The sequence below is a fragment of the Neoarius graeffei genome, chromosome 3 (assembly GCF_027579695.1).
Source record: "Neoarius graeffei isolate fNeoGra1 chromosome 3, fNeoGra1.pri, whole genome shotgun sequence".
In the NCBI taxonomy this organism is placed as follows: Eukaryota; Metazoa; Chordata; class Actinopteri; order Siluriformes; family Ariidae; genus Neoarius; species Neoarius graeffei.
Genome location: NC_083571.1, coordinates 114,714,398 through 114,731,527, shown reverse-complemented (window position 1 = coordinate 114,731,527; position 17,130 = coordinate 114,714,398). Strand labels below are relative to the sequence as shown.

Sequence of the window (17,130 nt, the reverse complement as noted above, 5' to 3'; positions counted from 1 at the left end):
TGCACCTCGAAGGCTTAAAGTAACACATCACTGAAATCGGTCCATCCTTTGTGTTTAAACATAAAAGCCAGAATTTATCGGGTATGTTCATTTTAAATTGTGGACACCGAACATCACTAATGACGGTGGTGCTCGAATGCGCTGTGTGTAAGAGGGTCAAACTTTTCTTCGTTCTCTTCAAAACAGTATCACTGATATTTATACACCTTCTCATTTTTTCTCCATGAAAAAGTATTACGAAAAATCATGGATTTTTTTTGTTTGTTTTTTGAGGAAGGATTCAAAATTTTCCTCAGTGATCGGATCTTTCGCGGGCACGAGACAGCAAAGTGTTCAGCCGATTTTATTGGAAAAACGAGTCAACATGAGAGATTCGACCACTAGGTGTGAATCGTAAGTTTCGAGCTGATTGAACCGACAGTGGAAGCTAGAAGCAACAGCAACAAAACACACAGACCGGTGACGAATATCACGAAAACCCCCAAAATGGCGGCGCCTGTGAGTTTGGTGTATTGCGTTACTTAAACGCTTAAAGTAAAAACTCGTCACAACACCGCACAAAATTAACAATATATCCCGTAAATGTGTTATTTATTCTTGAATCGACACTAGTTTTATGTAAACACCGAAAACATGCTGTTCTCCCGTACAGACGTACGGCGCGCTGTCAAGCCTAATGTTAGCAGGACAGTACCTTCAAGGCGAAATGTACACAAGCTGGCTCTTTATTGAATATAAGGTGTAATGTAGATGGTACAGAAAATGGTGTATATATTTAAAGAGGAACTGAAGTCATTTTAAAACTTGCTTTATTTCTTAATTAACGTGTTATTCAGTTACGTTTTCGGTTTTAGTAACCTTTATATCCTGACTCGTATTGGCAATTAAATATTATACGTATCGGCCTACTTTTTAGCCGTGTTGAATTTAGTTCGTTTGGTCCACTGCAGGCGTCGCTTATCTGCGCGATCTTCACGAGACTTGTGCGAGACTTCGAAACGTGAAGTGTCAGCCAGGTGTCAGTGCCGCCATTTTGAAAACTGTTTTCCAAACGAAGTATTGCACAAAAACGAGTTTAAATGACGATTACTGCCGACTTTTTTCAAACTTTCCTGATTGCTATCAAAACAAACACAACTTCCGGCTCAATTACGTCAGCATTCGAAAGACAGCGTGCGCATCTTTTGGCAGATGTTGGCCACTTTGATTTCCGCCGTATGTTTTACTTCCATCCTACGATGTCTCGCACAGGTCTCGACGAATCTCGATTACGGCCATTGCTTTGACGTATGGACTGATATATATTACAGAGCATATTTCAAACACTCATAACCTGCTATAGCAGCGACAAAATAGCGATCAGAAATGCATTCCGATATTTAATAAAATGAGAAATAGAATTTTGATGATAAAAAAAATTTGCCTTCAGTTCTCTGTTATTCCATGAAATCGAGACGTACATGAGCTGATTGCCAACGAGGCGCGTAGCACCGAGTCTTCGATAATCCATGTACGACGAGATTGAGTGGAATAACTGTTTTATTCTATCCACATTCACTGGATTTTGAGAAACAGAGCACTTTTATTTGTATTTTTTGCAAATTCGATAAATAAAAACTTTACACAAAACATCTAATAATCATTTCTGCTTGGAATGTAAACAAGCCGGTGAAATGACAGGAGCACTTTGTGAAAAATGCAATAATAATTAATAATAATAATTCTTGATTTAAAAAAAAAATTAAAGATGCGTTCTTACCATCAAATACATTTTATTCCATATTTTGTTGCTTTTTTTTGTATTTTTGGGGTTTTGTTTTTGAGTAGAGTTTTATTTCATCCTCCGTTGCTTCAGCAACACGCTCTGCCCTTTTTTTTTCTTTTTTTTTCTCTCTACTCATGGTATATGAGCTGATAGCCTAGTAGTAGAGTAGCCAATCAGAGTGCACAGTTGCTCATATCCAGTGAATGTGGATAGAATAATAGTTTTTATACCCTTGATAGTGCACTTACAGTCATGTGAAAAAGAAAGTACACCCTCTTTCAAGTCGAGGCTTTAAGTGTCAAGACATAATAAAAAATCATCTGGTCCTTACCAGGTCTTAAAATTAGGCAAATACAACCTCAGATGACCAATAACACATGACATATATTCACCCTGTAATTATTTATTTAACACAAAGTAAGCCAAAAATGCAGTAGCAGTGTGTGAAAAATTAAGTACACCCTTACTGCTTCCATAGAAATTATGAAGGCAATTAGCAGCCAGGTGTTACTGATCAAATGAATTTGATTAATTGATCATCAGCAAGTGTGGCCACGTCTTAAAAAGCAGAAGTTTTGGCAGTTTGCTGGTCTGGAACACTCAGGTGTATGTTAACAAGGAGGAAAGACATCAGAAGCAACTGTTGCTGCACATCAGTCTGGGAAGGGTTAGAAGGCCATTTCCAAACAATTTGAAATCCATCATTCTACTATGAGAAACATTATTCAGAAGTGGAAAACATTCAAGACAGTTGGCAATCTTCCCAGGAGTGGACGTCCCAGCACATTTACTCCAAGGTCAGACCGTGCAATGCTCAGAGAAACTGCAAAAAACCCAAGAACTACATCTAGGATGCTACAGGCCACAGTTAGCATGTTAAATGCTAAAGTTCATGACAGTACAATGAGAAAAAGACTGCGCAAGTATGGCTTGTTTGGAAGGGTTGCCAGAAGAAAGCCTCTTCTATCTAAAAAGAACATGGCAGCACAGCTTAGGTTTGCAAAGATGCATCTGAACAAACCACAAGCCTTCTGGAACAATGTCCTTTGGACAGATGAGACCAAAGTGGAAATGTTTGGCCATAATGCACAGCGCCATGTTTGGCGAAAACCGAACACCTCATACCAATCATCAAGCACGGTGGTGGAGGAGTGATGATTTGGGCTTGTTTTGCAGCCACAGGGCCTGAGCATGTCCCAACAGCCAGCCGCTGTGTCCGGGGATCAGGTCGTCGAGGCCCCTGCCTTCGACTGCCACCCAATCCACATTGCACCAGTCCCCTACTGCTACCTCTGTGGGTGGTGAACCCACAGGAGGTCGGGCCCACGTCACCTCTTCGGGCTGAGCCCGGCCGGGCCCCATGGGCAAAGGCCCGGCCACCAAGCGCTCGCATACGAGCCCCAACCCCGGGCCTGGCTCCAGGGTGGGGCCCCGGCTGCGTCATCCCGGGCGACGTCACGGTCCTCGGATTTCTCTCCATAGGGGTTTTGGTGAACTGCTCTTAGTCTGGCCTGTCACCTAGGACCTGTCTGCCTTGGGAAACCCTGACAGGGGCATAATGCCCCCGACAACATAGCTCCTAGGATCATTCAAGCACACAAACCCCTCCACCACAATAAGGTGGCAGTTCAAGGAGGGGACATTGAGTCTGAGTGGACCATGTTCTCTACCTCCATTGTGGACGCAGCTGTTCGGAGCTGTGGCCGCAAGGTCTCCGGTGCCTGTCGTGGCGGCAATCCCCGAACCCGATGGTGGACACCAGAAGTAAGGGATGCCGTCAAGCTGAAGAAGGAGTCCTATCGGGCCATGTTAACCTCCAGGACTCCCGAGGCAGCTGACGGGTATCGGCAGGCCAGGCGTGCTGCAGCTCGGGCAGTTGCGGAAGCAAAAACTCGGAACTGGGAGGAGTTCGGGGAGGCCATGGAGAAGGACTATCGGTCGGCCTCGAAGAAATTCTGGCAAACCGTCCGGCGCCTCAGGAGGGGGAAGCAGTACTCTGCCAACACTGTTTACAGTGCGGGTGGGGAGCTGTTGACCTCGACTGGGGACATTGTCGGGCGGTGGAAGGAATACTTTGAGGATCTCCTCAATCCCACCGTCATGTCTTCCACTGAGGAGACTGAGGCTGATGACTCAGAGGTGGACTCGTCCATTACCCAAGCTGAAGTCACTGAGGTGGTTTGCAAGCTCCTCGGTGGCAAGGCACCGGGGGTGGATGAGATCCGCCCTGAGTATCTCAAGTCTCTGGATGTTGTGGGGCTGTCTTGGTTGACACGCCTCTGCAACATCGCGTGGCGGTCAGGGACAGTGCCTCTGGAGTGGCAGACTGGGGTGGTGGTCCCTCTTTTTAAGAAAGGGGACCGGAGAGTGTGCCCCAATTATAGGGGAATCACACTTCTCAGCCTCCCAGGGAAGGTTTACTCCAGGGTACTGGAGAGGAGAATTCGACCAATAGTCGAACCTCGGATCCAGGAGGAACAATGCGGTTTTCGTCCTGGTCGCGGAACACTGGACCAGCTCTATACCCTTCATAGGGTGCTCGAGGGTTCATGGGAGTTTGCCCAACCAGTCCACATGTGCTTTGTGGATCTGGAGAAGGCATTCGACCGTGTCCCCCGTAGTATTCTGTGGGGGGTGCTTCGGGAGTATGGGGTTCGGGGCTCTTTGCTAAGGGCTGTCCGGTCCCTGTACGAACGGAGCAGGAGTCTGGTTCGCATTGCCGGCAGTAAGTCAGACCTGTTCCCAGTGCATGTTGGACTCCGGCAGGGCTGCCCTTTGTCACCGGTTCTGTTCATAATTTTTATGGACAGAATTTCTAGGCGCAGCCAGGGGCCAGAAGGAATCCTGTTTGGGAACCACAGGATTTCATCTCTGCTTTTTGCGGATGATGTTGTCCTGTTGGCTTCTTCAAACCAGGACCTTCAGCATGCACTGGGGCGGTTTGCAGTCGAGTGTGAAGCGGCTGGGATGAGAATCAGCACCTCCAAGTCCGAGGCCATGGTTCTCGACCGGAAAAGGGTGGCTTGCCCTCTCCAGGTTGGTGGAGAAGTTCTGCCTCAAGTGGAGGAGTTTAAGTATCTCGGGATCTTGTTCACGAGTGAGGGAAGGATGGAGCGTGAGATCGACAGGCGGATCGGTGCAGCCTCCGCAGTGATGCGGTCGCTTTACCGGTCCGTTGTGGTGAAGAAGGAGCTGAGCCAAAAGGCGAAGCTCTCAATTTACCGGTCGATCTACGTTCCGACTCTCACCTATGGTCATGAGCTTTGGGTAATGACCGAAAGGACAAGATCGCGGATACAAGCGGCCGAAATGAGTTTCCTTCGCAGGGTGGCTGGGCGCTCCCTTAGAGATAGGGTGAGAAGCACAGTCACTCGGGAGGAGCTCGGAGTAGAGCCGCTGCTGCTCCACATCGAGAGGAATCAGCTGAGGTGGCTCGGGCATCTTTTTCGGATGCCTCCTGGACGCCTCCCTGGGGAGGTGTTCCAGGCATGTCCCCCCGGGAGGAGGCCCCGGGGAAGACCCAGGACACGCTGGAGGGACTATGTCTCTCGGCTGGCCTGGGAACGCCTCGGTGTTCTTCCCGAGGAGCTGGCCGAGGTGTCTGGGGAAAGGGAAGTTTGGGCTTCCCTGCTTAGACTGCTGCCTCCGCGACCCGGTCCCGGATAAAGCGGAAGAAGACGAGACGAGACGAGACGAGGGCCTGAGCACCTTGCAGTCATTGAGTTAACCATGAACTCCTCTGTATACCAAAGTATTCTAGAGGTAAACGTGAGGCCATCTGTCCAACAGCTAAAGCTTGGCTGCAATTGGGTCATGCAACAGGACAATGATCCCAAGCACACCAGCGAATCTGCAGCAGAATGGCTGAAAAAGAAATGAATCAAGGTGTTGGAATGACCAAGTCAAAGTCCAGACCTCAACCCAATTGAAATGCCATGGTGGGACCTTAAGAGAGCTGCGCGTAAACAAATGCCCTCAAACGTGAATGAACTGAAGCAGTGTTGTAAAGAAGAGCGGGCCAGAATTCCTCCACAATGATGTGAGAGACTGATAAAATCATACAGAAAACGATTGCTTCAAGTGATTGCTGCAAAAGGTGGTTCTACAAGCTATTGTATCAAGTCAAGTCAACTTTATTGTCAAATATGCTATACATGCTCGACATACAGCACGGATGAAATATCAGTCCTCTCTGACCCACGGTGCAAACTGGCAATGCAATAAATAAAAATAGAATAATTGAAAAAAACAAACAATATAAGGGAGGGAGTTGAGCCTCCTGACCGCCTGGTGAAAGAAACTGTTCTTGAGCCTGCTGGTTTTGGCCCGGAGACTCCGCAGTCTCCTCCCCGACGGCAGCAGGCTGAAGAGGCTGTGAAATGGGTGGGTGGGGTCACCTGCAATTCTGATGGCTTTGCGGGTGAGGCGGGAGTTATGGATATTTATAAGAGAAGGAAGAGAGACCCCAATGATCCTCTCAGCTGCTCTCACGATGCGCTGCAGAGTCTTGCAGCAGGACACGGTGCAGGCGCCGTACCACATGGTGATGCAGCTGGTCAGGATGTTCTCGATGGTGCTTCTGTAGAATGTGTGCATGATGGGGGCCGGGACTCTTGCTCTCCTCAGTTTGCGGAGGAAGTACAGACGCTGTTGGGCTTTTTTGGCCAGTGATGCGGTGTTGTTGCTCCAGGACAGGTCTTCAGAGATGTGCACACCCAGAAACTTGGTGCTGCTCACCCTCTCCACTGCAGCACCGTCGATAGTTAGTGGAGCATGCTGGGTGTGCGCTCTCCTGAAGTCCACAACAATCTCCTTCGTCTTCTCCACGTTGAGACGGAGATTGTTGTCCTTGCACCACATGGCCAAGCGGCTCACCTCACTCCTGTAGATTGTCTCATCGCCATTGTTGATGAGACCCACCACAGTCGTGGGGTGTACTTACTTTTTCACACATGGATTGTGGATTTTCACTTAAATTTTGTTCAGGAAATAATGACACGGTGGAATCTGTTGTGTGTTGCTTTACACCTGAGGTTAGATTTGCATAATTTTAAGACTTGGTAAGGATCAGATGATTTTTTTTTTTTTTTTGTTATGTCTCGATTGGTAAAACCATGGAAGCGGAAGAGCTTCTTTTTCACATGACTGTAGAAAGCAAGGAAACGTGAACCTGTGACCAGTTTGTTACGACTGCGCCTTTTTCACACGGGCACACTGTGTATTTGTATTTAACACAGAGAGGGATCTAAAGACAAAATGTGTGGTGGAGATGGAGGGAAATCAGACCGTGCTGCTTCCAGCAGGCAGCAACCTCGGAAAAGGAGACAGCAGGTAAGAGTGTGTGCAGCCATCCATCCAGCCATCTTTATGAAGTCACTCGTTCCATTTTCATTTTACTCATTTGGCTGACGTATTCATCCAAAGCATATTACAACTGATATGATTTACTTGAGCAGCCAGTTTGCACAGGATTCTACCACGGGCTATTATGAAACGAAAGTAGCTCAGCGGTTTTATTTGGGAGGAAATGCACTCACCGGCCGCTTTATTAGGAACACCCCTACACTACCATTCAAAAGTTTGGGGTCACTTTGAAATTTCTTTATTTTTGAAAGAAAAGCACTTTTCTTTTCAATGAAGATCACTTTAAACCAGCGCTTTTCAACGTGTGGGGCGCGCCTCCCCTGGGGGGCGCCAGAGTTCTTCGGGGGGGGGCGCAACGTGAGGAAACATAAACCAGAATAAGTTACTATTACGGACATTTAGCGAACTTCAGCTAGCCTTTGCCAGAGACAAAATGGATCGATTTTTAGTACCTAAAGCTACAGTGAGTGAGGAGACAGAGTCTGGGCCAAGCAAAAAACCACACCCTCCAGGATTTCGCGATGTTGCGATTTGCAAGTTCAACCAATCCCGTGAATTCAGGGCGGTGTTGCAATTATATCCAATCACCACAACCTTCCCGCAAATTTGACCAATTGTTGGCGTCGTCTTGAGGTGACGTCGACAAACTACCTTCCTCCTTACTTCTGTGTATATGTTCAAGAGAACCAGCATGCTTTGATTGGGCGTGTTGCCAGATTGGGCGGTTTTAAGTGTAATTTGGCGGGTTTTGAACATATTTTGGACTAGAAAACCTCAGCAGTATCTGGCAACACTGCATGTGCGAGTCAGTGTTTATGTCGGCTTAAATTCTGTTACTGAAAGTGTGTTATGTTTACAGTGAAGGACTGTGTGCACTTTACATTATTTTTTACTTAATACAAGAAATTAATAGATGCCAACATTTTTGCCAAAATGATATTTTATTTTCTATTGTTTAGGCAGCTTCAGCATCATACTGTGAGATTCTGTTCAAATTGTTTTTTTCTTCTATGAAGCCTGAGCCATTTATTTTATTAGTTTATAATTATTGTTTAATTTAGTCTTCAGGAGAGACTGCCTGCACACAGTACTAGTATTAATAGTTTTTTTTCTTACATGAAAGCTGAGGCATTTATATTATATTTTAAGGTAACTTCATGTTGTGCTGTGAGGTTTTCTGCACTTTAACTTTTGAACCAACAGGTGCATTTGGATAAGTAAAGCCTATTTTTCTGCATTTTTGTAGTCCTGGTAATCTTTTATATTGGTAAAGTTGTTTATAGGATCATTTCTCAGTGTCTGTTTTTTTTAATCAGTAGTTTTTCAGTAATAACTTAATATTTAACATATCACTCAATTTTAATAACAAAAAGAGAAAATCGCAACAATTTCTCGCAACTTTCACTTCCTCCCGCAATGTAATCGCAACAAAAACCTAAAAAACACCGCAACTTTCATCGCAATTTTTTGGAAAACCCCCGCAACATCAGACATTTTAGCCCGCAACAATCACAAAAAAGGCCCGCGGAATCCTGGGGGGACTGGAAAAAGAAGGAAGTATGACCACGATTATTTAAAGTTTGGATTTTCATGGACTGGATCTGAAGATGCTCCACTGCCACAGTGTGTTGTCTGCCAAGAGGTGCTAGCTAACGATGCTATGAGATGTTTAAAATGTGTAAAAAAAAAAAAAAGATGTTTTAAAAAGAAAAGCACAGATGTTTAAAATGTGTAAAATAAAAAAAATAAAAATGTGTACAACAACCTTTTTTTTTTTAAATACGAATGGAACATTAAGTATAGCAACAACAAAAATTGTGAGGGGGGCGCTGTTGTTTATTTGCTGTCTGAGGGGGGACTGACTCTCCCACACTTTGAAAACCCCTGCTTTAAACTAATCAGAAATCCACTCTATACATTGCTAATGTGGTAAATGACTATTCTAGCTGCAAATGTCTGGTTTTTGGTGCAATATCTCCATAGGTGTATAGAGGCCCATTTCCAGCAACTCTCACTCCAGTGTTCTAATGGTACAATGTGTTTGCTCATTGCCTCAGAAGGCTAATGGATGATTAGAAAACCCTTGTACAATCATGTTAGCACAGCTGAAAACAGTTGAGCTCTTTAGAGAAGCTATAAAACTGACCTTCCTTTGAGCAGATTGAGTTTCTGGAGCATCACATTTGTGGGCTCGATTAAATGCTCAAAATGGCCAGAAAAATGTCTTGACTATATTTTCTATTCATTTTACAACTTATGGTGGGAAATAAAAGTGTGACTTTTCATGGAAAACACAAAATTGTCTGGGTGACCCCAAACTTTTGAACGGTAGTGTATATCCAGCTGCTGTTTTGTTTGATGCAGTTCTCTAACAGCCGATCCCTTGACAGCAGCACGATGTGTCCAATCACGCAGATACAAATCAAGAGCTTCAGTTAATGGTCAACTCAAGTCAAGTTTATTCGTATAGCGCTTTTAACAATAAACATTGTCGCAAAGCAGCTTTACAGAATTTGAACGACTTAAAATATGAGCTAATTTTATCCCTAAACTATCCCCAATGAGCACGACTGTGGCAAAGAAAAACTCCCTCAGACGACATGAGGAAGAAACCTCGAGAGGAACCAGACTCAAAAGGGAACCCATCCTCATTTGGGCAACAACAGACAACATGACTATAACAGTTTTAACATAAATTCAGCTTCGTTGATGCTATAAACCCCCACCGACGGAAACCCGAGCGCAACAACTGCAGCCCTAAAGTCAGCAAGTCAACTGCAGTCCCCAGCCATAAAAGCACCACTGTAAGAGTCCAGAGCGTCCTCCAGGCGCGACTCCCAACTGTCCACATGGGGCCGTCCTCCACAGGAGCGATGCGATGTGATGAGACTCCAACCAGACACAGGGCACCAGGATGGATCAGGCAGGTCCGAGGAGCAGAAGAGGTTCAGCATCTCGATCCCAGGACCGACATGTAACTCGGAGGGACCGATTGGGGGGGAGAGAGAGAGAGAGAGAGAGAGAACACAGGTTGTTAGGTATGCCCAATGTCACCTGAATAAGTAGGAACAGTATACATATTGCACTGAGTACAAGCAGGGACTCCGGCAACTAACTATGGCATCATAACTAAAAGTGGAGAGCCAGAAGGTAACACAGGCATGAGGGAGCCCCGGGACATAAAGCAGCAGCCACTACACCGTCACCAAACTCGAGTGAGCAAGCGAGTGGGGACTGACAGCATCCATACATCCCAGTTTACCAAAACACACTAATGTTCAAACATCAGAACTGGAAAAATTGTGATCTCACAGTGAAGTGTGACTCCTTTCTTTCATTCATTCATTCATTCATTCATTCATTCATTCGTTCATTGGTGTTTTGGTTTGAGCCGGTTGGTGGTTTGAGTATTTCAGAAACTGCTGATCTGCTCCTGGGGCTTTCGCACACAACAGTCTCGAGAGTTTATACAGAATGGCACAAAAACATCAAGTGAGAGAGAGAACGACAGTTCTGTGGGTGGAAACAAACGCCTTGTTGATAAGAGAGGGTCAGTGGAAAATGGACAGATTGGCTCAAGCTTTTTTTTTGCTAGGAAGGATATAGTAACTTATAGCAACTCTTAACAACCGTGATGATCAGAAAAGCATCTCAGCGTGCAACAGAAAACAGAAGAATACACTGGGTTCCGGTCCTGCAGCCAAGAACAGGAGTCTTAGGGTCAAGAACAAGTTCCTATTAAAGTGGCCGGTGAGTGTAGTAGAGTCGCATATTAGTTAATGATTTTATTTATTTATTTATTTATTTAAAACAAGTGTATCAAGGATTCAGAGTAGTTTAAAAAGGCATTTAAAAAAAAAAAAGTCAGAAGGCAAATGTCAGGAGCTGATTTTGAAACGAATCATTTGAGTGAAGAAAGAATGAGTTTTAATTACATCAGCGCGACCAAAAATGGAAGTCAGTAAGACGGGTGTGTGGGTTTTTTTTTTTAAATAAAGCTGAGTGTAAAGGGAATATACTATAATATTAAGATGACTACCATAAGTGCATTGGCAGATATTGACTCATTGCTTTTAGCGCCTGAGAGTTGAGACATGTCTAAGACGTGTGTGAAACCAGCACGACCCGAGACCTGTGCATTATTTAAGTGTCGTAGAGTTTATCAGAATGATTTTATGATTGTTTCCTTCTTCTAAAGTCAGAGACATTGGATAATAATTAAAAATCAGACTCTCTCTTCCACATACATCATGTATGAAGGATTAAAACACTATTAATTACTATACTCGTACTGTGTGCAGTCAGTGTGTGTGTGTGTGTAAAAATACACATGTTAAATTCTAATATATGACTGTTGTGTACAGTTCTGTACAATATGCATTGTGGGTTCGTATGCGTCACTGATCAGTACAAGCATCAGAGAGAGATTTGGTAAATTGCCACTAGCCAGATTATTTTATTTATATATATATATATATATATATATATATATATATATATCCCCTTGTCGAAGTGTTAAAGCGTGAGTAAGCAAAAGAGGAAAAGACAGTGTGTGCCCATGAAGTTTTATTCCCACTCAAGTCCCTGACGCCAGAATATTTAGTTAAGGGTGTTTTCTCTTGACTCCATGCAGTCTGGTATTTGTTGTTTCTCCTCCCCTTTACTCGCTCAAATTCCACCGCGTCCAACCCTTCGATGTCATAGCAACGAGTGAAAAGGTCAAAGCAAGGTCAGGTGTAACCTCGGAAAGGAAAATGCTTGTTTTAGTGGACAGTTTCCAACACCTGATTTTATAGAATGGAGCAGGTTTATTTAGTTATGGTTAATATCTACAACTCTGTGTGTGTGTGTGTGTGTGTGTGTGTGTGTGTGTGTGTGTGTGTGTGTGTGTGTGTGTGTGAAGCTCTTCTAGCCGTTAACTTCTTCATATCGTGTTGAAGTTCATCTTTCACACATTGAATAAAGTGCAGTCAGTGTCACTGTATGGTGCGAGTTCAGTCCCAGTGGTAGGTGTGGCTTCTGTACTGCCGAGTTCAGTGAAGGAGGCGTGGTTTCTCACCTGTCTGTCCCGGCGGAGGAGGCGTGGCTGCTATCCTATCTGTCCTGGTGGAGGAGGCGTGGCCTCTCGCCTGTCAGCTGCTTTGTCACGTTTGTGCTAATGTAGCATTGTTCATAGCCGGTGTCACAGAGTGTCTAATATCTTTTGTACATCTAAAATAGCTTTTGTATTTCTGGCTTTCTTGCATTTATGAATGGGACATTCCACCGAATGGGTGCCATTTGCTTGTTGTACCACTCCCAAATTAAACTTAATTTGTGTTATCTTTTCAACACTGATTATAATAACACGCATATTTAACTATTCAAAATGTGTATTGGTCAACCTCAGGCTACGTTACAAGGTTTGGAAGTCAAAGATGGCTGCATTTTTTTCAGTCCTGTTACCAAAACTCTGAAAGTACCGGTAACAGGACTGAGTTTTTAGCCTAGGATTAGCTAATACATGGAATTAAGCCACATGGCGTCATCGCTAATAGCATGACCACACTTAGCACATTCTAGTGATTTACCAAAAATCTGTATTTTTAAAATAAATATCATCTAAGAAATAATTTAAGTAAGAGGACAGTATGTTGACATTGACCTTATTAGTCAAAGTTAAAAAATCATCAAATATGCAGAAAAGTAAATGAGATAACAAACTTTTGGTCTTCCTATGGCCTTCAGAAGACACAACTGATGTAACTTCCTGTTGAGCATGTGATTTATGGAATGTTCCAAATTTGTCAGATGGGGTAATATGTTTGGGTAACAGGACTGAGTGAAAACCCAGGGACACGACTAAAATGTGTATTTTAACTAAGATATTGTGGATTTCTTATGAAAAAATTATATTTAAACCATGGATGGGATATGGAGTCACATGACAATGCAAAAGAAATACTGTTTCTGAAGGATTTTAATCATAATACTTCATAGTTAAGTATAAAGTTAGAGTGAGGGGACAGGTACAGTAACACGTGCTATTTTTCAGTGTTTTAGGTAGTTTTTATTAATCCTTAGAATTATATATCTTAAATTTGAAATCAGATCAATGTGCAGGACATTCTGCGTAATAAGGAAATGTATTTTAAAGTACATTTTTATGTGCATTTATACATATCATTTTCTAGGGACGGAAATGGCACCGATTCGGTGGAACGGCTCTTGTATCGCTGTGTTCACGACATAAAATTCCAACTCTAGCAATAGTTCATTATGTTGAACCCGTTACTCTGCTTACTCCGGGCTGTCGGTCATTCCGTGTGTGTGTGTGTGTGTGTTGGACGGCAACTTGATCCAGCTGTGGCTTTTTTGGGAACCGCTTTCCATTGACGGAGCAAAAATAAACAAAATTTGTCCATACTGTGTCACTCACCCCAACTTCTTAACAAGCTGGGATACACAAAGAAGAGTCTGCTGTAATGCAGACGTGACCGACAAAGGCTTCTTGTAAAATGTCAGTTGCTCTATATTAATTTCATATTAATAGAGCTGTTATATAAGCAGCATCACGCTTGTGATTAATCGTGCTGTTGTACTGTGTATCAGCATGGCTGCTTGTGTGAGCTTGCTTAATTAATGGCTTTTGTTCGAAATGGTTAGTGGTGACGTAAACAAAATAATCTCTCATGTTTGTGAAAATGCCAGGTTAAAAAAAAAAAGCTGGTCAGCTGCTATTAAAGTTAAAACCTCCCTTTTGAAAATCTTGAATCACAGTGAATCAATGGCGGCATAAAACGCATCCTTCATACACTGGATCACTGATCGTGCATCAAGATTCTCATCATATCACCTTAACGGAAACACACACTTTTTTTTTTTTTTTTTTGGTCCAGGAATAATAATGATCAGTTGTTGGTGGATATTTGAAACCTGCAGCTGTCTGTCTTCTGTCTATCTGTCTGTCTGTCACTACAATGGCTGGATTGTTCTTGGATTGTGCTTTTATCCATCAGCAGCAGTTCATTTGTCACTCATCAGATTAAGACGCCCCCCTGTCAGTACGCTCATTATGAGGCTATTTATTTTTATTTTTTGTCTCCTAGGTTACCAGGTAATACTTTAGACGCACTGTTCATGAAGCAGTGATTTGAGAAAAATGTGAAATACAGAACTGTGCAAAAGTCTTAAGCACCTTGGTTTTTTTGTTTGTTTTTTCCAGACAAACTTTGTTATAGATTTCTATTTCATGACTTCTACATTATTGAGTCAAAACATCACACAAACATTTTAGCGTTCCAAACGTTTGTAATTTTTCCAGCACAAAATTAAATGTTACAGGGGGAAAAAATTGTATCTGAGCAGCATGTTCCATAAGAGAGCACTTTTCAGATTAAAAAAGAAAACATAATGAAGGCTGCTGGGTTTCGAGGCAAACTGAAGAAGCGAGTGCGACAGTCAAAGTGTCCAGAAGAACTGCGGCTGGTTCTGTAAGATGCTCAGGAAAACCTACAGATCATTTCCGCATAAAACTGACCTCACTGGACCTCAGACGACTATTTATTTTTAATTTTTTTAAAAGCAAAGGGTCGTCTCACACCAAATATTGACTGTTTCATTTATTATGGCTGACTGATTAAACAGTAATGTTGAAACATTTTGTTTCATTATTATAATTTTTTTTTAAAGCCATTTTTTGGTCTACAGCATTTCTTTACATGTGCCTCAGACTTCTGCACAGGACTGTCCATCATAATGTATACTTTAACAATAACGAACAAGGCAGTTTCTCAAAATGGGCAGAGCTCTTCATTGCGTCTCCTCAGTCCAGGTTGATTGAGGAAGCAATGAAATCTTAAGCAGAAACTAGCTGATTTAAGTTACAACCCCAATTCCAAAAAAGTTGGGACAAAGTACAAATTGTAAATAAAAACGGAATGCAATAATTTACAAATCTCAAAAACTGATATTGTATTCACAATAGAACATAGACAACATATCAAATGTCGAAAGTGAGACATTTTGAAATTTCATGCCAAATATTGGCTCATTTGAAATTTCATGACAGCAACACATCTCAAAAAAGTTGGGACGGGGCAATAAGAGGCTGGAAAAGTTAAAGGTACAAAAAAGGAACAGCTGGAGGACCAAATTGCCACTCATTAGGTCAACTGGCAATAGGTCATTAACATGACTGGGTATAAAAAGAGCATCTTGGAGTGTCAGCGGCTCTCAGAAGTAAAGATGGGAAGAGGATCACCAATCCCCCTAATTCTGCACCGACAAATAGTGGAGCAATATCAGAAAGGAGTTCGACAGTGTAAAATTGCAAAGAGTTTGAACATATCATCATCTACAGTGCATAATATCATCAAAAGATTCAGAGAATCTGGAAGAATCTCTGTGCGTAAGGGTCAAGGCCGGAAAACCATACTGGGTGCCCGTGATCTTCGGGCCCTTAGACGGCACTGCATCACATACAGGCATGCTTCTGTATTGGAAATCACAAAATGGGCTCAGGAATATTTCCAGAGAACATTATCTGTGAACACAATTCACCATGCCATCCGCCGTCGCCAGCTAAAACTCTATAGTTCAAAGAAGAAGCCGTATCTAAACATGATCCAGAAGCGCAGACGTCTTCTCTGGGCCAAGGCTCATTTAAAATGGACTGTGGCAAAGTGGAAAACTGTTCTGTGGTCAGACGAATCAAAATTTGAAGTTCTTTATGGAAATCAGGGACGCCGTGTCATTCGGACTAAAGAGGAGAAGGACGACCCGAGTTGTTATCGGCGCTCAGTTCAGAAGCCTGCATCTCTGATGGTATGGGGTTGCATTAGTGCATGTGGCATGGGCAGCTTACACATCTGGAAAGACACCATCAATGCTGAAAGGTATATCCAGGTTCTAGAGCAACATATGCTCCCATCCAGACGACGTCTCTTTCAGGGAAGACCTTGCATTTTCCAACATGACAATGCCAAACCACATACTGCATCAATTACAGCATCATGGCTGCGTAGAAGAAGGGTCCGGGTACTGAACTGGCCAGCCTGCAGTCCAGATCTTTCACCCATAGAAAACATTTGGTGCATCATAAAACGGAAGATACGACAAAAAAGACCTAAGACAGTTGAGCAACTAGAATCCTACATTAGACAAGAATGGGTTAACATTCCTATCCCTAAACTTGAGCAACTTGTCTCCTCAGTCCCCAGACGTTTACAGACTGTTGTAAAGAGAAAAGGGGATGTCTCACAGTGGGAAACATGGCCTTGTCCCAACTTTTTTGAGATGTGTTGTTGTCATGAAATTTAAAATCACCTAATTTTTCTCTTTAAATGATACATTTTCTCAGTTTAAACATTTGATATGTCATCTATGTTCTATTCTGAATAAAATATGCAATTGTGAAGCTTCCACATCATTGCATTCCGTTTTTATTTACAATTTGTACTTTGTCCCAACTTTTTTGGAATCGGGGTTGTAAAACGACATGTATTTTGATTCACCCTGTGTCCCAAGTCACTCACTACTCACTATAGAGGACTGTTTTGTGAGTTCGCTGTTTCGTAGCGCTGTCCGAATGTATAGTGAGGATTATTACACCCTATATAGTGGACTCATAGTATCCCACAATGCACCGTGAAAAGTAGTGTACAACCGATGGGCACTAACCAAGCAATATATCCCATCATGCATTGCAGTCACGCTGAAAGGAAAGAAAAATGTGTTGGGGTGAACGGACGGAGGGTGAAACACATTATAAACGCACATTCAAATACAATTAAAAGTAGTAAGAGAATAGGAAACAAGGTAAAATAGAATAAGGCAGATAGAATACAAGAATGAAAGTTAGAGTGCATAGCGAGGAATTAATCAAAAGCCTCAAATTTGATTTAATAAAACGCAGCAGCAAAGAAGAAAAAGTATTCAGCCTTGATTTAAAAGAACTGAAAGATGCAGCAGACTCAAAGTATTTATTAATGTAGGAAATACGCTCAGTATAATGCAAAAGT

The 17,130-nt window shown here is 42.9% G+C and overlaps 1 protein-coding gene across 5 annotated transcripts in view; it reads left to right on the top strand.

Moving 5' to 3' along the window:
- The window catches only part of LOC132883856 (kinesin-like protein KIF13B), a 164,751-nt gene that overhangs the window by 5,007 nt on the left and 142,614 nt on the right, over positions 1-17,130 (top strand). For all 5 annotated transcript variants that reach the window (XM_060917922.1, XM_060917924.1, XM_060917921.1 and 2 more), the window contains one exon: positions 7,003-7,096. In XM_060917922.1, coding sequence (XP_060773905.1) covers positions 7,003-7,096 — 94 coding nt within the window. The remainder of the gene's footprint in view (positions 1-7,002; positions 7,097-17,130) is intronic.